Source organism: Loxodonta africana, chromosome 2 (assembly GCF_030014295.1).
Source record: "Loxodonta africana isolate mLoxAfr1 chromosome 2, mLoxAfr1.hap2, whole genome shotgun sequence".
Lineage (NCBI taxonomy): Eukaryota > Metazoa > Chordata > Mammalia > Proboscidea > Elephantidae > Loxodonta > Loxodonta africana.
In genome coordinates, this window is record NC_087343.1 from 81,995,872 (window position 1) to 82,020,205 (window position 24,334).

The 24,334-nt window shown below is 39.3% G+C and overlaps 1 protein-coding gene and 1 pseudogene across 5 annotated transcripts in view; one reads left to right on the plus strand and one right to left on the minus strand.

Moving 5' to 3' along the window:
* The window catches only part of WDR41 (WD repeat domain 41), a 76,382-nt gene extending 55,889 nt beyond the window's left edge, over positions 1 to 20,493 (minus strand). For 4 of the 5 annotated variants that reach the window (XM_010588232.3, XM_064273456.1, XM_064273466.1 and 1 more), the window contains exons 1-2: positions 20,153 to 20,493; positions 17,281 to 17,396 (exon numbers count right to left, since the gene is read on the minus strand). In XM_010588232.3, the coding sequence (XP_010586534.2) occupies positions 17,281 to 17,396; positions 20,153 to 20,203 (167 nt within the window). In that variant the 5' untranslated portion in view covers positions 20,204 to 20,493. Of the gene's footprint in view, positions 1 to 17,280; positions 17,397 to 17,875; positions 19,987 to 20,152 lie in introns of those variants that run through there. The other variant, XM_064273470.1, reaches the window with a different exon arrangement.
* Positions 9,541 to 10,845, plus strand: LOC111749977 (ribosome biogenesis protein WDR12-like; annotated as a pseudogene).
* Positions 20,494 to 24,334: the final 3,841 nt, after the last annotated feature.

Genomic DNA, 24,334 nt, shown 5'->3' on the forward strand with positions numbered 1-24,334 from the left:
ACTCATGGTAACCCCACATACTGCAGAGTAGAATTACTCCATAGACTTTTCGTGACTGTAATCTTTACAGAAGCAGATCGCCAGGCCTTTCTTCTGTGGTGCCACTGGGTGGGTTTGAACCACCAACCGTTATGTTAGTGGTCAAGCGTAAACAATTTATGCTGTCCAGGGACCTCACACAAGTAAAGAGTCATTTTTAAATCCATAGCTAACATTTATTCTTATTTCAAAATATAAGATATAATAGATCTGTACAATAAAAAGACAATTATTTTAAACCAATATTAATTTCTTATACTTAATTTTCTGAGCCAGGATACTAAACAATGCCTTGAGCATCAAAAACAGTTGCTGGAGGTAAATTGTTAATAGTTTATGTTTCTGGGCCTATTGATTTCTTTTTATTTGTATAGTGTTAGTGTCAAGGGCAGGACTCAAGGTATTAAGTCTTCTATGGTATAGAACATCAATTTCTATTGATTCTTGAAACTCTTATAATTGCTTTTCTCCTTTTAGAAGACTGCAGATTTAAAATACATTTTTTTTTCTAACCCTAATTTTTAACTTCTCATTATTTTTTCATGTCTGAATCTCATGAGTTCATGATGTGAGATGACTGAATGGTTAAGAGTTTAAAATGAGAAATAGGGCATTTCACCTCAACCTTTAATTCAATCAGTAGTAAACAAAAGTTAAATCTAAACAATGCTCAATAGTAATGCATAAAGTCACAGCCAATTTTTTATTGTTCAGAGGTCAATTACTCAGTCTGTGGATTACTCAGGCCTTTCAATTCTCTTTTATTCTATTCTTATCTTTTCATTATTTATTACTATCTTCTCTAAAAAGGAAACATGAAGATTTAAGATGCAAACAAGAATAACTTTGCTATACCCTGTGACCGCTCATAAAATAACTAATAAGGGGCTAAGGGACTATTCATGAATTATAATTATCTATCTGTGATGGTTAATGTTATGTGTCAACTTGGCTTGGCTATGATTTCCATTATTGTGTGGTTGCTCTCCATTTTGTGATTTGATGTAATTATAGTGCATTTTGCAGTATTACGTAATTACCCTTCATATTACGTGTTTTCTCTATATGTTAATGGTCATGCATCTGTCAGCTTGTTGTACTGTGGTGGCTTGCGTGTTGCTGTGATGCTGGAAGCTATGCTACCAGTATTTCAAATACCAGCAGGGTCACCCTTATAGTGGACAGTTTCAGCAGGCTAAGACAGGCTAAGGAGGAGGGCCCAATGGTCTACTTCTCAAAAAACTGACCAGTAAAAACCTTATGAATAGCAGAGGAACACTGTCTGATACAGTGCGGGAAGACAAGCCCCGCAGGTTGGAAGCCACTCAAAATATGACTGGGGAAGAACTGCCCCCTCAAAGTTGAGTAGACCTAAATGACATGGATGGAATCAAGCTTTCGGGACCTTCATTTGCTGAGGTGGCACAACTCAAAATGAGATGAAGTAGTTGCAAACATGCATTAATAAAATAAATCTAGGAAAACTGAAAGTCATCAAAAATTAAATGGTTCACATAAAGATCGATACCCTAGGCATTAGTGAGCTACAAAGGCCTTATATTGGCCATTTTGAATCAGACAATCATATGGTTTACTATGCCAGAAATGACAAATTGAAAAGGAATGCCATCATATTCATCATCAAAAAGAACATTTCAGGATCTATCCTGAAGCACAATGCTGTTAATGATAGGATAATATTCATATGCCCTACAAGGAAGGCCAGTTAATACAGCTATCATTTTAATTTATGAACCAACCAGTAAGGCAAAAAATAAGGAAAGTGAAGATTTTTTACCAACTTCTGAAGTTGGAAATTGATCAAACATGCAATCAAGATGCACTGATAATTACTGGTGATTAGAATGTGAAAGTTGGAAATGAAGAGGTATTGTTAACTGGAAAACATGGCCTTGGTGATAGAAACGATGCCAGAGATCATGCGATAGAATTTTGTTAAGACCAACAACTTCTTCATTGCAAATACCTTTCTTCAACAACATAGACAGTGACTGTACATGTGGACCTTGCTAGATGGAATACACAGGAATCAAATTGACTACATATGTGGAAAGATATGATGGAGAAGCTCAATATCATCAGTCAGAGCAAGGCCAGAGGCCGAATGAGGTACAGACCACCAACTGCTCACATGCAAGTTCAAGTTGAAACTCAAGAAAATTAGAGCAAATCCATGAGAGACAAAGTATGACCTTCAGTATATTCCACCTGGATTGAGAGACCATCTGAAAAACAATTTTGATGCACAGAACACTAATAACCAAAGACCAGGCAAGTTGTGGAATGACATCAAGGACATCATACATGAATAAAGAGGTCATTAAAAAGAAAGAGCAAAATGGATGTCAGAAGAGGCTCTGAAAGTTGCTCTTGAACACACAGTAGCTAAAGCGAATGGAAGAAATGAAGTAAAAGAGCTGAACAGAAGATTTCAAAGAGGGGTTCGAAGAGGCAAAGTATTATAATGAAATGCGCGAAGAGTTGGAATTAGAAAACCAAAGGGGAAGAACACACTCAGCATTTCTCCAGCTGAAAGAACTGAAGAAAAAATTCAAGCATCAAATTGCAATTTTGAAGGATTCTAACAGGGAAAATATGAAACAATCCAGGAAGCCATCAAAAGAAGCTGGAGGTAATACACAGAGTCAGTGTACCAGAAGAACTGATTGATGTTTGACCGTTTCAGGAGGTAGCATATGATCAAGAACTGATAATAGTAAAGAAAGAAGTCCAAGCTGCAATGAAGGGAATGGCGAAAAACAAGGCTCCAGGAATTGACAGAATACCAGTTTAGATGTTCCAACAAATGGATGCAAAAGGTGGACTACATGAAGAAGGGGGTGGCATCAGGATTGGAGAAAGACTCATTAACAACCTGTGCTATGCAGATGACACTTTTTTACCATTAAGACAAAGCCGGAAAAATGCTGTTAATACTACTAGAAACCAGACAAAACTGAAAAATAACAAAATTTTCATTTAAAATAAATTTCTACTTATCTCGTATACTAGAATTACTTGAAGAAAATTAAAGAAGTATGCAGACAGACTTGTAAAAGAAGCTGAAGAAAACTTCAAAGCATTTTCAGAAGCCATACTAACATTGCTGATTATTTAATTAGATCTACTTGAACATCAAAATCATTTTTTCTTGATTAAGTAAAATGTACAATGTTAACACAACTCTAATATCAAACAACATGAAGGTCCTTTTTAGCTCACAGACAGACAACTTGAAGGTCCTTTTTTAGCTCATAAACAGAATGAAGGTGGGAAGATTCCATAGTTCCTACTGTCATTTGCAAAGGTAAAATACATGATAAACAGTTCCTCCTACCCATCATGAAAAGAAAGCTAAATTACACATCAAATTTAAAGTATTAAATCAGTTACTGTCAACTTGATTCCAGTATTAGAATATACCAAAATATCCCCGTGACTTCTATTTGGAGAAACCTCCATTCCCCTGAGCTCAAGTTTCCATGAAGACACTTCTACTACTAGAGAAACACCTCTGGCCTTTCTATTCCCCACGTACCCAAATAATGTTTGAGAAAAATCAATCAAGCAAGCTCAGATCAGCCCCTTGTGGGTTTTCTCTGAGGATCTGCCTGTTCAGGTAGGAACCATTTCATCTGCTCTTATTTTTGAGGGAAGCCTACATCTAAGTGGGAGGCTTGCAGCTGTCAGTTCTACAAGTGATTCAGCAAATGCAGTTGTTAGGTGTTGACAAGTCGATTTTACTCATAGTGGTGCTATGCACAACATAACAAAACATTGCCCACTCCTGTACCATCTTCACAATTGTTGCTATGCTTGAGCCCACTGTTGCAGCCACTGTGTCAGTCCATCTCCCTGAGGGCCTTCCTCTTTTCCGCTGACCCTCGAATTTACCAAGCATGATATCCTCCAGGGACTGATCCCTCCTGATAACATGTCCAAAGAATGTCAGACACAGTCTCGCCATCCTTGCTTCTAAGAAGCATTCTGGCTGTACTTCTTCCAAGACAGATTTGTTCATTCTTTAGGCAGTCCAGGGTATAGTCAATATTCTTCACCAACACAATTCAAAGGCATCTATTCTTCAATAGTCTTCCTTATTCATTGTTCAGCTTTCACGTGCATACGAGGTGACTGAAAACACCACGGCCTGAGTCGTCTGGTGCACCTTAGCCTCAACGTGCCATCTTTGCTTTTAAACCCCGAAAGAGGCCTTTTGCAGCCAATTTGCCCAATGCAATGCGTCTTTGATTTCTTGACTGCTGCTTCCATGGGTGTTGATGATGGATCCAAGTAAAATGCAATCCTTGACAACTTCCATCTTTTCCCTGTTTATCATGATATTGCTTACTGGTCTACTGGTGAGGATTTTTGTTTTATGTCGTGGTGTAATCCATACTGAAGGCTGTGGTCTTTGATCTTCATCAATAAGTGCTTCAAGTCCTCTTCACTTTCAGCAAGTAAGGCTGTGTCATCTGCATAACGCAGGTTGTTAATGAGTCTTCCTCCAACCCTGATGCCCCGTTCTCCTTCATACAGTCCAGCTTCTTGGATTATTTGCTCAGCATACAGATTGAATAGGTATGACAAAAGGATACAACCCTGACACACATCTTTCCTGACTTTAAACCACGCAGTATCCCCTTGGTCTGTTCAAATGACTGCCTCTTGGTCATGTACAGATTCCTCATGACCACAATTAAAGTGTTCCGGAATTCCCATTCTCCGCAACGTTATCCATAACTTGTTATGATCCACAGAGTCGAATGCCTTTGCATAGTCAATAAAACACAAGTAAACATCTTTCTGGTATTCTCTACTTTTAGCCAGAATCCATCTGACATCAGCAATGATATCCCTGGTTCCATGTTTTTTTTTTTTTTTTTAATTCAGTGAATACGTCCACCTAATTCAGGACAGAAATATTGGGAAGCCCGCTGTGGCTGTGTATCAAAGCTACATCTTTTAATCTAGCATTCTATCAATTATTATTTTAGTAAGCTGATATGTTCATCTCTATGTGATTCATGCACCTACTTTCAGTAAATTCTGCTCTCAAAGGGTAAGACGGATGATTCTCTGACCCTTAAGAACACTATTACCTAAGCAAAAAATGAATTTCATTCTGAAACAAAAATACCTATTAAGTTAGCATTTTTATTTTCTCTGTATGAAATATAGTTTTAGCTTTTAATTATTGAGAATTTAAATATACACAAAACTGGAGAGAACAGTATAAGTACCCATCACCTATCTTCAGCAAGTCTCTGGGTGGTGCAAACAGTTAATGGGCTTGGCAGGTAACCAAAAGAATAGAAGTTCACATCCACCCAGAAGCGCCTCAGAAGAAAGACCTGGCAATCTACTTCCAAAAAACTACCCATTAGACACTCTGTGGCTGCCTAACATGGATAAATCTAGGAAACATTATGCTGAGCAAACTAAGTCAGTCACAAAAGGACAAATACTGTATAAGCTCACTTATATGAAATAAGGAGCTATACAAACCAAACCTGTTGCTGTCCAGTTGATTCTGACTCACAGGACACAGTAGAATTGCCCCATAGGGTTTCCAAGGAGTCGCCGGTGAATTCAAACTGCCGACCTTTTGGTTAGCAGCCAAGCTCTCAATCACCATGCCACCAGGCTCCAAAGCCAATATATAGAAGTCAAAATTATTAGTGGTTACCAGGGGTGTGGGGAAGAGGGAAAGAATGCGTTTAAGCTTAGGGTACATTGGATGTATGCTCCTAGTGGTAGGATAATTTGGAAAAAAGACAGTGAGAATGGTTATACCACTTAAAGAAGGTAATCAATGCCACCAAATCATACATGTAGAAACTGTTAAATTGCTGCATGTTTTGTTGTGTATATTTTCACAACAACAACAAAAAATAACACCTTACAGAGCACAGTTCTAGTCTGACACATGTACGGTCATTATGAGTCTGAATCAACTTGAAGGCAACCGGTATCTTCAATAAATTTCAATTCATGGCCAATACTGCTTCATCATCCAATTCCCCCTCTGTAAATTATTATAAAGCAAATCTCAGTCACCATTTATCATTTTCATCAGTAAATATTTTAGTATATACCTCTAAAGAATTCTTTTAGATCATGCCTAAAAATAACATTTAATTCCTTAATGTCACCACATATCCAGTCAGTGTTCAAATTTTGCCAATTATCTCATAAACTTTTAAACCACTGTGTTAGAAACAGGATCCATGTCTTAGTTTTGCATGGCAGCCATAACAAAATACCATAAAGTGAGTAGCTTTAAAGAACAGTAATTGATTTTCTCAGTGTTCTGGAAGATAAAAGTCCAAACCAGGATCTTGGCCCTCTTGATTTCTTCTGTGGGCCTCTCCTAGTTTCTGGTGACTGCAGGCAATCCTTGGCATTCCTTTGATGCTTATAAATGTATCTGCCTCCATTGTCACATGGTGTGTCTCCCGGTATGTCTGTCTCTCCGTGTCTGTACTCCCCTTTATAAGACATCACTCGGAAGAGGTTAGGTTTAGGACCCACCCTACTCTGGTAATGACTTCATTAACATAACAAAAGAAAACCCCTATTTCCAAACATCACATTTACAAGTATAGGATTAGGACTTCAACATGTATTTTGGGAGGACATAATTCAATCTGTAACAGTTCATGTATTATAATCAGTTGATATATCTCTAAAGTCTCTTTTAATCTATTGTTTCCCCCTCTATGTATTTTTTTCCTTGCAATTTATTTGTTGAAAAACAGTCACTTGTCTTGTAGAGCTCCCACAGTCTGTATTTTGCTGGCTACTTTCCTGCATTGTAATTTTATATGCACATCTGTCCCCTCTATTTCTGGTTAACTGATAGTTGGACCTAAGACTTAATAAGATTCAAACTTGACTTTTTGTTAAGACCACTTCATAGACAGTATACTACACAGGAGACATAAAATTTCTAGTAGTCTTCCTTTTTGCAGTGTTAAAGGCCATTGGTAATCATTGCCTAAATCCATCATTCCATTAAAAAAAAAAAAAAACCTTGCCTTTGAATCGATTCTGACTCACAGCAACTCTGTAGGACACAGCAGAACTGCCCATGGGTTTTCCAAGGCTGTAATCTTTATGGAAGCAGACTACTACATCTTTCTCTTGCGAAGTGGCTGGTGGGTTTGATCTTTCAGTTAGCAGCCAAGCACTTAACCACTGAACTCAGCTCCTCATTAAAAAAAAAGAGCCGCCATCGATTCGATTACGACTCATAGCAACCCTATACGACAGAACAGAACTGCTCCACAGGGCTTCCAAGGAGCGGCTGGTGGATATGGACTGCTGACCTTTTGGTTATCAGCTGTAGTTCTTAACCACTTTGCCACCAGGGCTCCATTAGAGGTTAGAAAATTAAAATATTCCAATTCTATCATTCTTTCTAGCTTGAATTCTTCTATAAAGAAATTTCCTCTCATCAACTATTAGTGATCTCAAGGTACAACTTTTATAAGGCAGTATAGATCTTGAGTTTGCCCCATATATATTTATCGATTTTCAAAATAGTTAGTTCTTATTATAGATTGAATTGTAACCCCCGGACAGGTATGTCAAAGTCCTAACCCCTGTACTTGTAAATATGACTCTGGTAAGAAATAGGGGTATCTTTTGTTATGTTAATGAGGTCATGCCAGAGTACTGCAGGTCTTACACCTAATCCCTTCTGACTAGTGTCTTACAAAGGAGAATACAGACACAGAGAAATGCACACATGGGGGAAGAGACCATGTGAAGAATGGTCTACAAGCCAAGGAAGGCCAAGAACACCTAGGACTACTGAGGAGGAAGGACCCTTCCCTACAGCCGATGCCCCGATTTGGACTTCTAGCCTTCAAAACTGTAAGACAATAAGTTTCTGTTCATTAAAGCCACCCACGTGTGATATTTTTTGTTGTGGCAGCACTAGGTAACTAAGACAGTTCCCTAGCATTCTTCAAAGGTGACCGGTGAGTTCTCTTTTTTAAGTATCATTATGAAGCTTATGGATTTAACCATATGTGATATGTTACATTCCACTGCAGTTATTACCCTTATCGGTACTCAAACTGCTAGATGAATTTTTAAAGCTACGTTTCAAAGATGCTCAAGGCAATAATTTCTGAATGCTTAGTAAGGGTATTTTGTGACCAATCTGGCCTGCTTTTACCTAAAAATTACAGAATTTTACTACCAAGATGACAGAATGGGAAGATAATGTTAGCCACTTGCTGTTCCTTCCCCCAAATTTGATTATATACTGCTGCATGAGGCAGCAATTACCATTCCATTCACTCCTGTCATCCACTCAAACCTTAAAACATCTCAACCAACTAAGCAAAATTCAGCAACACTTCTGAAATATGAGCCAAAAGAATTATTGGAAATAAAAAAAAGAGAACAGGTAGCATGTACACGATAATATTGTCATTATTTCTTTACTTGATTCAAGGCATTATCTAAAGACAACAAAAATTAAATAAACCAATTCACCAGAGAGACATATAGGGGATGTGCAAAACAGAAAAGTGGTTTTTGGGAGGTAAATTTATTTTAATAAAACCTATTATAATAAAACCAATGTGACACTAAATCTGAACATTTAACATACTGCCAGATGGATGGTTTGTTAAGCTACTGTGGCTTCTGAAATTCACAATAAAAAGGAGTTTTCCAGATACAGGTATCTTACCCAATGCCGTCGAATAGGTATCTTAACACCTCTAAAAACCACAGTAATTTTTTCAAGCCATCAAAGAATGATTAGCCAATGTCATACTTTCAGTTTCTTAAAAAGCTGCCCAGAGACAGGGCCTACATGAGCTTATTCATGCAACTTACAACTATGGAGGTGTGACAGACAAAGCTGCCCAACTGTGGGGAGCGTGGTTATCTGATAGCTTCCAGCTGTTGACTTAAGGTTCATTTCAGCTTTCAAATCAAAGTCATACTATTTCAGGTGGCACCCAAGCCACGAGGACTAAGGTGGTGGAAGTCAGAGGCATGTTACTGGGTCACCCGCAGCCAATGACTAAGCAAGGTAATGGTACAAAACCCTAGCTATTTCCACCCAACACAAGACTCCTCTAAAGGGCATTCTTTGCTCCAGAGCTCCTTGTTGAGCTGGCAAGGAGTGTCAGATCCGCATCATGGTCTGAAACAGCTCCCATGTCCAGTCCTGCTTCCTCCATTTTGGTGTTTTTCGCTAATAAACCTTTTGTATGCCTAAGTCCATTTCAGCATCTTCTTCCCAGAGAACCCAGGCATGAGGATGACCTAAATCATCTTGACTACTGATTTCTATTTTCTGAATATCAGTATGTTAGGATGAATAGTCTTAGCTTAAGAATATTTTCTTCAGTGCAGCTTCTCCTTCTCTGTGCAGTCTAATTTTGAGCTGCCTCTTTTTGTAGCACCGAGAGACTAGATCACCCGTTCTCTATTACCCCCTTGACCACCACTATGGTTCAGCTCCAGACACACTTCTACACTGACAACAAGAAATATGCGGTAGATGATGTTCCTTTCCCAATCCCTGCAGCCTCTGAAATTGCTAGAGGCCAAAAATGAATTCCACAAACATGCGGAGTTTGATTTCCTTGTCAAGGGCCAGTTTCTACGAACACCCTTGGTCAAAGACATGGAACTGGAAAACATCTCACCAGAAGAGGTCATGGAACTAGAGTACATGGAGAAGTACACTGTGCCTCAGCAAGAGCAACGCATGTTCCACGATGACTGGATCAGTTCAGTTAAAGGGGAAGAGAAATGGGTCTTGACTGGCTCTTATGATAAGACTTCTCGAATCTGATCCTTGGAAGGAAAGTCAACGGTGACAATTGTAGGACATACAGATGTTGTAAAAGATGTGGCCTGGGTGGAAAAAATAGTAATTTGTCTTGCTTACTACTGAGTGCCTCTATGGATCCAACTATTCTCTTACAGGAGTGGAATATAGAGAGAAACAAAATGACAGCCCTACACTTCTGCATAGGTCATGCTGGAAGTATGGATTCTATAGCTGTTGATAGTACAGGATCTAAATTTTGCAGTTCCTGGGATAACATGCTAAAGATCTGGTCTACAGTCCCTACAAATGAAGATGAAACAGGAAGAATACAGAAATCGATCCAGAAAGAAACAGAAAACAGAGCAGTTAGGACTAACAAAAGGACTCCCATGGTGACCCTCTCTGGCCACAAGGAAGCAATTTCTTCAGTTCTATGGTCAGATGCTGAAGAAATCTGCAGTGCATTTTGGGGCCACAAGATTAGAGCGTGGGATGTTGAAACTGGCAGTCTCAAGTCAACTCTGACAGGAAATAAAGTTAATTATGTCTTCTATTCACTACTTCGTAAACATTTAGCATCTGGGAGCACAGGTAGGCATATCAGACTGTGGGATCCCCTAACTAAAGATGGATCTGTGGTGTTGCTGTCCCTAACGTCACATACAGGCTGGCTCACAACAGTAAAGTGGTCTACCCATGAGCAGCAGCTGATCTTAGGTTCTTTAGATAACTACGTCAAGCTGTGGGGATACAAGAAGTTATAAAGCTCCTCTCTATGATCTCGCTGCTCATGAAGACAAAGTTCTGGGTGTAGACTAGACAGACACAGGGTTACTTCTGAGTGGAAGAGCAGACAATAAATTATATTCCTACAGATATTCACCTACCACTTCCCACGTGAGGGCATGAAAGTGAATAATTTGACTGTAGAGATTCTTTCTATAAATGAAATCAGTAAAGAATCCTCAGGTTATACAGACCTGCAGGTCAACTCTTCAGAAAACAGCCTTTTGGACTACAGTTTATATGAAGTTTTCACCCTTGATACTTGCTATCATTGCATTTTTCTTCTTTATTTTATTACACGACAGTTTTTGTTGATAAAATATAAAATGTAGCCTGCATTCTCTACCTTATGCTAAAAAAAGAATATTTTCTTTAAAGATGGAACATATTGCTTGTTTTTAGCAAATTATCAAACTGCACTGAGTTTATTTAGTTTCATGTTAATGTACAGTTTCTCCAGCCATCCTAGAGGCACATTTTGTTCTCCAGTGTGGCACTTCATGGGTCACCTGATTCCTTTCCAGTCATGATCACCATCCTACATAACCTTGTCTGTTTCCTGAAGGAGCAAGGAATGGTCAAATGAGCAACAGAGAAGACTATTCTTAAAATGTGTTATGAACTCAGTTTAGTTTAATGTGTCAAATGCTAAGAGTATTACATGCAATTTTAGCACAGTTCATTTTTTGGAAGACTCTTGCTGAGGCTTAGCTTTCCTTAGTGATCTCCCAATCAATATGACCCTCACTTCACGTTCAAAAAATACTAAAGAAGAAAAGAAAAGGCAGCTGTCTGTTAGGTTATACAGGATTTATTTGGTATCTTCAAAAAACAATCTAAGAAAATTTTCCACTCACTGATTTTAGCTGAGCCACCAAGAAAACAAGAAAATCCTTCTGCAAAATTCTCAGTAAGATGATATTATCTGAAGACCTGAAGCGTGAAACCTGGATTACAACAGCTGACAAAAAAAAACCAGAATGTAGTGCCTACAAAAACTAAATAAAAACATAAAAAGAATAACAGTACAAAACTTATTTTTAAATTGTAAAGATATTTCTGTACTAACCTGACAATGCACAAATAATGTACATATATGCAATGGTAAATATCATTCCAAACTATTTAAATTATTAAACAGTAAAAATGTTGAGCTCTTCTATTTATAATAAATATGTAGTTTGTGTATTTTCCTATGTCCTTCTTAAGAGGAATGATTATTATTTTATAGTAGGCTACAAATTATTTTTTTAAAAAATAAAACACTGATTGAAAATGCTACAGGTTTATCCACTATAATTATATTACACAAATATAACAGAAAAACGACCAACTGAAAAGCTTCATACTGATTATACGTAAAATTTTAAAATAATTTTTATTGTGCTTTCAGTGAAAGTTTACAAATCAAGTCAGTCTCTCACATAAAAACTTATATACACCTTGCTACATATTCCCAATTACTCTCCCCCTCCCATGAGACAGCCTGCTCCCTCCTTCTACTCTCTTTTCATGTCCATTTTGCCAGCTTCTAAGGTCCTCTACCCTCCCATCTCCCCTCCAGGGAGGAGATGCCAACACAGTCTCAAGTGTCCACCTGATCCAAGTAGCTTACGCCTAACCAGCATTCGTCTCCAGTCCATTGTCCAGACCAATCCATGTCTGACAAGTTGGCTTCGGGAATGGTTCTTGTCGTGGGCCAAAAGAAAGGTCTGGGAGCCATGACCTCTGGGGTCCTTCTAGTCTCAGTCAGACCATTAAGTCTGGTCTTTTTCTGAGAATTTGGGGTCTGCATCCCACTGTTCTCCTACCTCAGGGGTTCTCTGTTGTCATCGGTTGTAGCCGGGCACCATCTAGTTCTTCTGGTCTCAGGATGATGTAATCTCTGGTTCATGTAGCCCCTTCTGTCTCTTGGGCTTGTTATTACCTTGTGTCCTTGATGTTCTTCATTCTCCTTTGATCCAGATGGGTTAAGACTCATTGATGCCTCTTAGATGGCCACTTGCTAGCGTTTAAGACCCCAGACGCCACTCTTCAAAGTGGTATGCAGAATGTTTTCTTAATAGATTTTATTATGCCAATTGACTTAGATGTCCCCTGAAAACATGGTCCCCAAACCCCTGTCCCTGCTTCACTGACCTTCTAAGCATTCAGTTTATTCAGGAAACTGCTTTGCTGTGGTTTAGTCCAGTTGTGCTGACCTCCCCTGTATTGAGTGTTGCTCTTCCCTTCACCTAAAGTAGTTCTTATCTACTGTCTAATTAGTAAATATCCCTCTCCCACCCTCCCTCCCTCCCACCCTTGTAACCACAAGAGAATGTGTTCTTCTCAGTTTAAACTATTTCTCAAGATCTTGTGATAGTGGTCTTATACAATATTTGTCCTTTTGCAACTGACTAATTTCACTCAGCATAATGCCTTCCAGGTTCCTCCATGTTATGAAATGTTTCACAGATTCATCACTGTTCTTTATCGATGCGTGAATATACCATCATTTATTTATCCATTCGTCTGTTGATGGGCACCTTGATTGTTTCCATCTTTTTGCTATTGTAAACAGTGCTGCAATAAACATGGGTGTGCATTTATCTGTTCGTGTAAAGGCTCTTATTTCTCTAGGATTGATTATCTGTAAATTTTGATAATTACTTTAGTACAAAGCATTCAATGGGATTCATGTAGCCATATTATCACTTTATTGCAAAAGCCAAAGAGTCAGCTTTCCATCTATTCTAGACCTTTAGACTCACTGTGGTAGATAGCACAAAGAGCCCTGGTGGAGCAATGGTTAAGCGTTAAGCTGATAACCAAAAGGTCAGTGACTGGAACCCACACCTGCTCTGCAGGATAAAGACGTGACAGTCTGCTTCCATAAAGATTACAGCCTTGGAAACCCTATGGGGCACTTCTACTCTGTCGTATAGGGCCACTGTAGGTCAGGATCAACTCGACAGCAATGGGACGATGATGATGAGAGCAAAATATTCTCCCTACCTATATTCACCACCATTCACAATAGTACTCTGTAGCTACTTCCATCAAGAGGTGAAGTTTATTTGCCCACCCACTAATAGCTGCTTGCCTCCTGACTTGCTCTGGCCAATAAAACAGCAACAAACATTATATAAGCAGAGATCTGAAAGATGGTTGTACATCAGGGCTTGCCCTTTCGCTGGTAAAAAGAGCTCTGTGATCACTACATGAACAAGCACCTGACAGATCTAGGCCGCAGTGAACCAGCCAGACCCAGCTGATTTACTAATTGACCACAGATGCAAAAGTAAACTTAGCCACGAGCAGCTGAACCTGGCCCAGACAAAAAGACCTACCCAGCTGAGCAGAGCCAAACTGCAATTCTGCAGAATAATGAGCTAAATAAATGCTTGTTGTTTTAAACCACTAAGATTGGAGTGATGCTTTACAGAGCAATAGATAACTAACATACTCATCTACAGCTTTTTGCTGTTTAACCAAACATTTACTGTATCACTGAACAACTGAAATGTACACAGTACCACTGTGGGAAAATGTAATCAGGCATCTATCAGCATTTGTTCAACCGTTATTCTACAAGCTAGCACTGTCTGCAGATTCTTCTTCTAACTATTTAATGAGAATAGTCAAGAGAACATTTCACAGAGATGGCAATGAACATGAAACTTAACAGCAGTATTTAAAATTCAAAGACTACATCCTGAAAGTATACAGTGTATTTTTTATTTAACTTTCTTAGAAAAAAATAACTCTAGGATTCCTTAAACCAGTACCAGTTACCATCAAGTCAACTCTGACTCATGGCAACATGTGTGTCAGAGTAGAACTGTACTCTATAGGGTTTTCAATGGCTGATTTTTCAGAAGTAAATCGGCAGGCCTTTCTTCCAAGGCGCACATTGGTGGACTCAAAATTCCAGTTAACAGACATGTATGTTAACTGTGTGCAACACCCAAGGACTCCTAAGATTCTTTAGGGCCCAAGTGCTAGTAATTATGTTATAAGAAATTATCTGTTGTTTTTTTTTTTTAAAACCTAGCAGCTAACTATAGCTAAACAGGGGACAGACAACTTTAACTGTCCAAAACCTACCTATTCAAAAATGTTTAATTTCCCCTCAAAAATGACCACTTAAATAAATAAATAAGAGTGTATCAAAGTACATAGCAACAATTAATATCATCAAAAAGGCTGAATGTTGTTATACTATGCTTATGCTGTGATTTGGTTGGGCTTGTATCACAACAGGAAAATTGTGCTCATAGGCTGATAAGAGGCCAATCTTTTCAAGCGAAAATTGAGAAGCGTGGGAAAAGCAACTGAAGACCAGAGACATAAGAAAAAGGACAAATACTGTATGAGACCACTATTATAAGAACTCTAGATAAAATTTAAACGCCGAAGAAAATATTCTTTGATGGTTACGAGGGCAGGGAGGGAGGGAGAGGGATATTCACTAACTAGATAGTAGATACAAATTTTTTTAGGTAAAGGGAAGGGCAACACACAACACAGGTATAGTCAGTACAACTGGACTAAACCAAAAGCAAAGAAGTTTCCTGAATACAACCAAACGCTTCAAAGGCCAAAGTAGCAGGGACAGGGGTCTGGGGACCATGGTTTCAGGGGATATCTAGGTCAATTGGCATAACAAAATGTATTAAGAAAACATTCTGCATCCCACTTTGGTGAGAGGCATCTGGGGTCTTAAAGGCTAGCAAGTGGCCATCTAAGATGCATAAATTGGTTTCAACCTACCTGGAGCAAAAAACTAAGAACATCAAAGACATATAGTAAAGATGAGCCCAGGAGAAAGAAAAGGCCACATAAACCAAAGAGAACATCAGCCTGAGACTGGAAGAACTAGACAGTGCCCGGCTACCACCGATCACTGCCCTGACAGGGAACACAACAGAGAATTCCTGATGGAGCAGAACAGTGGGATGCAGATCTCAAATTCTCATAAAAAGACCAGGCTTAACGGTCTGAGACCAGAGGGACCCTAATGGTCGTGGTCCCTGGACCCTTTGTTAGCCCAAGATTGGAATCATTCCCGAAACCAACTCTACAGATAGGGATTGGCCTGGACTATAAAACAGACAATGATACTGGTAAGGAATGAGCTTCTTGGCTCAAGTAGACACTTGAGACTATGTGGGCAACTCCGGTCTGGTGGCGAGATGAGAAGGAAGAGGGGGACAGGAGCTAGCTGAATGGACATAGGGAATACAGTGTGGAGAGGAGGAATGTGCTGTCTCATTAAGAGGACAGCAGCTAGGAGTACACAGCAAAGTGTGTATAATTTTTGTATGAGACTGACTTGATTTGTAAACTTTCACCTAAAGCACAATAAATAAAAAAAGAAACATTCTTTGATGCTTACCCGGGAGGGGGCCCTACAAAAATGAAAAAGTAGAAAGAAAACAAGGTTAACAGATATCCAAAGTGGTGATCAGGATTAGGAATAGTAACAGTAGCAGTCACCCATGGAGTTAAAAATGGAAAGGAGAAAAAAAAAAAGACAGTAGCAAAGGTAAAAGGGAAAATTAGAGATGACAGTGAGAACTGGTAGGCACAACAGAAGTGAGGACAGCATGCAACATGCATAGTATACTTACTAGTCTGGGGAATCATTCATTCCTTTAACAACTACCTATTAATTCTTACTATATACAAGGCAGGGAGCTCTGGTTGTACAATGGTTAAGTACTCGGCTACTAACTGAAAGGCGGGTGGTTTGAACCCACCAGTAGCTCCACGGGAGAAAAGACCTGGCAATCTGCTCCCATAAAGATTACGGCCTAGGAAATCCTATGGGGCAGTTCTACTCTGTCACGTAAAATCACTGAGCTGCAATCCACTTGACTGCATACAACAACAAATATGCAAGGCACTGCCCAAGGTACCAAGAAGAATCTGATAAGATGTAAGAGAAAGAAGTCCCATACCTTCATAAAACTTACATTCCAGAGAGGAAGACAAATAGTAAATAATCACATAATTAATTATGTAATTGTCATTGTGATACATGCTACAAACGGTAAGTATACAGTTGAACAAGGGTTACCTTAAGTCTACAGCCTAAGACCTGTACATCTTTACCTCTATTGGCAAATATATTAAGCACAATATTACACAACGTTGGCAAGGGAAGTACAGAATAACGTACATTTCACAGCGGTTTCATCAATAACAAAAAATTCAGATTAAACTTTACCTTGCCTTCCAGTCAAAACAACACATATCCTGGTAGGTACCTGATGTATCTAAACATTTACCGTATTTGTTTCTCAAATTCTGGCTCAACTTAATATACGGTTATAACCTCCATCTAAATTTTGAAGTCATATATTTCTTCTAAACAAGAATATTTGAGAATTAAAAAAAAAAAAAAAATCCTGAAACAAGCAAAAAACACCCAAATCAACAGACATGACACCTTAACTTCAGGCAAAAAAGACTTCAGATACATATTTCATGAAGATGCAGAGGTCAATTTCCACTAAATGTTACTACTGATGAGAGTTTTGAAATTCTTAGAAAAGATAATTTTGCAGTTCTTTGTTTTTAATATAAAATTTCTTAAAAACTCTTTTCAAGCAATAGTCAATTAGACAACTGGAGTTTCTTACCTATAGTGATCTAACTGTACCAGAAATCGTACGATATCATGATGAGCTTTCAGTACAATCAGTTCAGTGTAGGGGTTCTGGGTTTGTTCTTCACCTACTGTCTGTAAAGGAGATTTCTTGTATAGGAAGAAAATAAGCAAAAACAAAAAGAGAAAGAAAGTTATGATAAAAGATCATGTTGGACTATAACTGCCTGATATACATTTAAGAATACAAAATTTAAAAAGCTGTAAGATAGCGTGTTCTACCTTGAAAAAAAAAAAAAAAACCTGCTACCACAGTGTCAATTCCAACTCATAGCAGCCCTGTAGGACAGAGTAGAACTGCCGCATGGGGCTCCCAAGGCTATAAATCTTTACGGAAGCAGGCTGCTGCGTCTTTCTCCCGCAGAACAGCTGGTGGGTTTGTTAGAAGCCAAGCACTTTAACCACTGCACAACCAGGTCTCATTTACATGTAATTTCAGCCAAAGTAGGATTAGCAGCCAAGCGCTTAACCACTTCACCACCAGGGTTCCTTCATGTTCTAACGCTACATAATATTTCCCCTAATATAAACTAAATGACTGTCAATTCCACATAAAACATTTCTCTTACCATAAATCCACACCTTAAATCTTAGTTTTTCAAGTCACAATAAACGTTAAAAAAAGGCTGAATTCTACTGCATGCAAATCGTACATCAATAAAACATATGACTTTAAAAAAAAAAATTACATGGGCCAATCCAATACTTCAGAATGGGTGTTTCTCAATTAAACCTGCAGGTCAAAGGCATAATATATAATAAGGGCTAAAACAGTGCTTAGCCCATTATAGGTACTCAATACACATTTGCTGAATAAAAGAAAGGAATGAAATCATTTAGAGTCAATGAACTCAACTCTGGATAATAATGTTTATAAAGAAAATTGCTAACATTTACATAGTATTACGTGGCAAGTCACGTGCTGACACTATGCTAATTAATACGCACATCTAACTCAGTCATTCTGTAGATAGGTCCTATTAACCCCATTTGACGAGTCAAATCCAGTACAAGCTCATGTTAAAACCTGTGTTATTAGCCTCTAAACCAGTGTTTCTCAACTTGACATTAGTCACATTTTGGACCAGATAATTCTTTCTTGATGGGGGCAGTTCTGTGCATTGTAGGATGTTTAGCAGTATCCCTGGACTCGACACACTAGATGCCAGTAGCACACCCTTTTCCCCCAAGTCGGGACAATCAAAAATGTTTCCAGATACTACTAGAAGCCTGGACACAAAGTTCTTGCAAATTAGGAAAAACTATAAATTTTAATAATGTACAAATTCATAGCAACTAAAGTACTCTTAAGTACTTTTACATAAAGAAATGTACAAATTAGCATGCATAAACGTTTTCAAAAAAAAAAATTCACCACAAAGCAGTAATTTATCTATCTCCTGTCTCCCTTCTAAAGAAGTTTTGATGAGAAAGACAAAAGTGAGAAATCTGGAAACTACAGCCGTCCCCAGGTTACCAAGGAGATCTGTTCCTAAACCTGTCTTTAAGTCAAATTTGTAGGTAAGCCAGAACAGGTACATATGGTTCTTATTTACTGTCAGTCAAATGTATATATTTTACCTTTCTATGCATATAAAACACCTAAGAAACACTTAATACTTTCATGAGGGTCACAAAGTAGTACTTCTGTTCGTTATTACAAACCAGTGTATTTAACTCAAATTTTTAATATAATAGGCTTTACGGCACTCCGTTAAACACCAGTTGTTCCTAAGTCGGATGTTCGTGACCCGGAGACTTCCTTTAGTATATAAAACTGATTCCCCCAAATGAAAGAAAGCTTGAGAAGAACGACTGAATCGGTTAATGAAATTATAGGACTAATCAAATAACCAGGTTAATACACAATTGTCATAAATAGCATATACAGACTATTCAATTACCCACGATTTTTCCATAATCGGAAGTTTCCACCTAATCTGAAAAAAGAAAAACTTCGTTTTTATACAGACCATAAATCTCAACTGCAAAGATATGAGGAAGTTAAAACTGAGAAGTAAGGCTGCTTACAACAACCCCAGTTTAAATGGAAACAAGTATTTTCTAAGAGAAATGGAACTCAACACAAATTCCATTCTTTGTGTGATATGAAATAAATTCCAGACCTCAACACCGCAAAAAAAAAAAAAGTTTTTCTTCTCATCACTTCAAATGTAAACCTTATTACACAGACTATTCAATTATTCAAGCCCATGAGGAAAGTGTGACTACGGAACCAAAAATACCAGTTAATTAGAAAATCACTTTCTTTACTTTGAAGCAAATTATTATTTTGTTTAAAATAATTATATCCTTCTTTTTTGTTCTTGGATAAATGATCAAATTAATTTTATATTTCATGAGCAATCATCAGTTAATGTCGGAAAGAGGCACGAATTCAAAAAAACCAAAAGTGGAAAATCGTAATCACCGCTCGTTCACGTCTGGTTAAGTCGGGATACTTTTTCAAGTTTAAAAGGGCTGGTTTAAGCAGCCAGAAGATTTACGTTCTTAGAAGTCCCAACCCGACTGATTACTAGCAGAGCGTCCTTGGGCCAGTCGCTGAACCACACCAACTTCGGTTACCTCAGCTCTACGAACACGAATATCTAAGTCCGAGTACTTGGGAGGGACCAAGAAGCACCGAACAGCTCGCGAAAGAGAAGCCCTGGCACAGACCCCGCCCCTCGCCCGGCCACGGGGCAGAACGCTGGGCGTCCCCGCCCCGCCCCGCCCCGCCCCGCCCGAGTCCCCGCGCTCCAAACCCCGAGCTGGCTCAAGCGAACACCATCGCTCGGGCAAGCTCGGCCTCTGCGGGTGGAGGCACGGTCCTCCCGCGGGTTTACCTCGGCCAGGCCCGGAGGTTCTCGGCCTCCCCCGATCAACCATCGCAACATCCGGGCAGCGGCGGCGTCTCGCCTGGCCCGGGCCCTGTCAGCCCGAACTGCCCGCCGGGCTCGGCCTTCTCCTACTTCTCGGGCAGTGGGGCAATGGAGACGCTACTACTTGCCGCTCTAGACTTGCCCAGGAACGAAGAAGTGCAAAACAGAGATCAGAGAAGAGGAAAGATGACTGTTCCCAAAGGGCTCCCGTACCCAAGCCACAGAAGCTTGGTTTGAGGAGCCGCCTCCGGGAGATCCGCAGACGGCCTAGGCGACGGCTGTGGGGACCCGGTGGCGCGCGCAACACGGAGTGGGCACGCGCGGGCGCGCCGCCCGGAAACCGCGATGATATCGGGCAGCTCGAGCGGCCCCTGGTGGACGCATGCGGCGCAGCAACCGGAGCCCTATGAGCAAGAGTGAGCCAAGAATGTTAAAGGATTTTGCCGGGAAACTTTCCGTTTCCCAAAGAGAGCTGGCTGGAGAAGGTGTACTGCAGTAGACTTCTGCATCCGTACTAATCCAGTGGCACGTGTGTACACCAGAATAAATATGGCCGACGGTTACTGTGCTGTATTAAAGGTAGTGTGCTAAAATTTTACATAAATCCTCGTAAAAACTAAAAAACCCGTTGCTGTGGAGTCAATTCCGATTCATAGCGACCCTGTAGGACATAGTAGAACTGCCCCATAGAATTTTTCCAAGGAGCGGCCGGTGGTTCCAACTGTCAACCTTTTGGTTAGCGGCCTAGTTCTTTTTTTTTTTTTTTTTTTATTGTGCTTTAAGTGAAAGTTTACAAATCAAGTTAGTCTCTTATACAAAAATTTATACACACTTTGCTATACACTTCCAGTTGCTCTCCCCCTAATGAGACAGCACACTCCCTCCCTCCACTCTCTCATCTCCTGTCCATTCGGACAGCTTCTGGCCCCCTCTGCCCTCTCATCTCCCCTCCAGACAGGAGATGCCAACATGGTCTCATTTGTCTACTTGATCCAAGAAGCCCATTCCTCAGTAACATTTTCCGTCCCATATTCCAGTCCAATCCCTGTCTGAAGAGTTGGGACAGGAATGGTTCCTGTCTTAGGCCGACAGAAGATTTGGGGACCATGACCTCTGGGGTCCTTCCAGTCCCAGTCTGACCATTAAGTCTGGTCTTTTTATGAGAATTTGTGGTCTGCATCTCACCACTCCCCTGCTCCCTCAGGGGTTCTCTGTTGTGTTGCCTCTGAGGGCCATCATCAGTTGTGACTGGGCACCATCTAGTTCTTCTGGTCTCAAGCAGCCTAGTTCTTAAAATCACTGTGCCACCAGGGCTCCACTAAATTCTCGTAGTGGCCCTACAAACCAAACTCATTGCCATGGAGTCACTTCAGACTCATAGCGACCCAAAATTGTGTGGTGAATAATAAATCCCACTGCATATCAGCTGTATTAATCTCACCCTCCTTTCCTTGGTCAGTTCAGATGCCAGCTGCTCCATACAACCCTTTTAATCCTCACAATAGCTCTAAGCAACAAGCACTATTATCCAGATAAGGAAAGTGAGACATAGCAAAATTAAGTAACTTGTCCAAGGTCACATAGTAGAGAATGGAAGAGCCAAGATTCAAATCTAAATTCAGAGCCTGAGCTTTTCTGAGGACGTAATAGCTAGCTGGGTTTCAAGGGCTCACAAATCCAATCCTCTACCATGTACTTTCTGAAATATCTTAAGAAAACCTTCAAAGTGTTGGTACAACTTTACAAGAACCTTGCCTAGGTCCCTTACTTCCTAAATACTCATCTGTCTCTTGAGTACAGATATCCTACCTACAAACTCAGATCCCTTTCTAAACATCATGACCTCTATGGTCTAGACTAAGGCAAACAGATTCATTCCCTGTCTCCATCTTAGGCTTTCCCCTTCCGGTGCAAGCTACTGTTTAAGAGACTTGTTTCTTCCTCAGGTGACTGTCATCACAAATAACCCAGCCTTGAAATAAAAATGGGCCCTTACACAGTAGCCAAAAGGTAGAAACAACTCAAGTGTCCATCAACAGATGAACCGATAAATAAAATGTTGTATAGCCATTCAATGGAATAGTATTTAGCCATAAAGAGAAATGAAGTTTTGACACATGCTATGACAAGGATGAATCTTGAAAACATTATGCTGAGTGAAATAAGTCAGACACAAAAGGACAAATATTGTATGATCCCACTTATATGAAATATCTAGAATAGGCAAATGCATAGAGACCAAAGTTTATTAGTGGTTACCAGGGGTGGGTGGGAGAGGGAAAGGAGGAGTTATTGTTTAAGGGGCACTGAGTTTCTTGTAGGAGCCCTGGTGGCACAGTGGTTAAAGCGCTTGGCCACTAACTGAAAGGTTGACAGTTCAAACCTACCAGCTGCTCAATGGGAGAAAGATGTGGCAGTCCGCTTCCATAAAGGTTTATAGCCTTGTAACCCTATGGGGCAGTTCCACTCTGTCCTCTAGGGTTGCTATGAGTCGGAATCGATGTGAGTTTGGTGTTGGGCTGGAGTTTCTGTTAAGGGTGATGGAAAAATTTGGAAACAGTGGTGATGGTTGCATAACACGGTGAACATAATTAATGTCATTGAATTACATGCGAGAAAATGGTTGAAGCAGCAAATACTGTTATCTATAAAAAATTTTTTTTAATGGGCCCTTACTAAGCAAATGGTGGCTTTACATCACTTTATAGCCCCAACGTCTATCCTTAGAGCTCTATGCAAATCTTTACAGGACACACTACAATAATTTAAATAGTCAAAACTAAAAAAAATGCTTATTATGTACCAAGCATTGTTTTCAAGAATTTACATGTTAATTTATCTAGTCCTCACAACAACCTTATGAGTTACTTTATAATCTCCATTTTGCTTAAGAGGAAAAGCACATACAGAGAGGTGAAATAACTTCCCAAGATCACGATTAGATATCCTATTCTGGGTGCTCTTATAGGCCAATACTATGCAATAGAAATATAACACAAGCCAGAAATTGAACCACATAAGTAATTTTAAATTTTCTAGTAACCACATTTAAAAAGTAAAAAGAAACAAGTGAAATTATTATTAATATATTTTATTTAAATCAAAATATTATCATTTTAACAAGAAATCAACATTAAAAAATTATTAATGAGGGAGAATAGACAAATTCTCCTACAGAAGAATTCCAAATCATGTATGTAGATAACCCTCCAACAAGGAGGTGTAACATAACTCCTGGCAGTCATAGTGACTTCCTTCCAAAGAGTATAGCATAGAAAGATGAAAGAAAAAGAGTAACTTGACAGTGGAGAAACCTGACAAACACTACTTCAGCCAGGTCATCAAGGTGAATATCACTACTGAAAAATCATGTTGATCGTGCACTGTACACCCTTGATATGATGTGGTGAGAATAGCATTTTTACATCTGTGGTCTTGCTCCCCTAAACCCATAACCCCATTCTAATCCTGAGAAATTGAGGAACATGCTACAAAATACCTGACCGATAGTTCTCTAAACTGTCAAGGTCATCAAAAATAAGGAAGTCTGAGAAATGACAGTTTAGAGAAGCCTAAGGAGACATGACGACTAAATGTACTACGTTATCCTGGATGGGAGTCCAGAACAGAAAAGGGACATTGGGTGAAAACTAACGACATCCAAATAAAGCCTGAAATTTAATTAATAATAATGTATCAATACTGGTTCATTGGCTGTGACACCTACACCATAGTAACATAAGATGTTAACAATTGGGGAAACTGAATGTGGGACATGTGGGAACTTTTTGTACTCTCTTTGCAACTTTTGTGTAAATCTAAAACTATTCGAAAATAAAAAGCTTATTTAACAAATAATCATAATACTTCCTGAATAAGATATAAAAATACTAATTATTTTACTTTCTTTTTTTCAGACGAAAACTTTGAAATCTCAATTTGGACCAGCCACTTTTCAAGTGCTTAATTTCAACATGTGGCTAAAAAAGTGACCACCATATTGAACACAGCAGCCCTAAACTGATGGCTGACCAGGTCTGCACATTTCTGGGAAGCAGCATCAAACCCACTTGACCTAGGAAGAATGAGACCATCTGGAGGGCTTTAACAACATAGGCACTGGCAAGCTAAGAAGCTAAGTGTCAG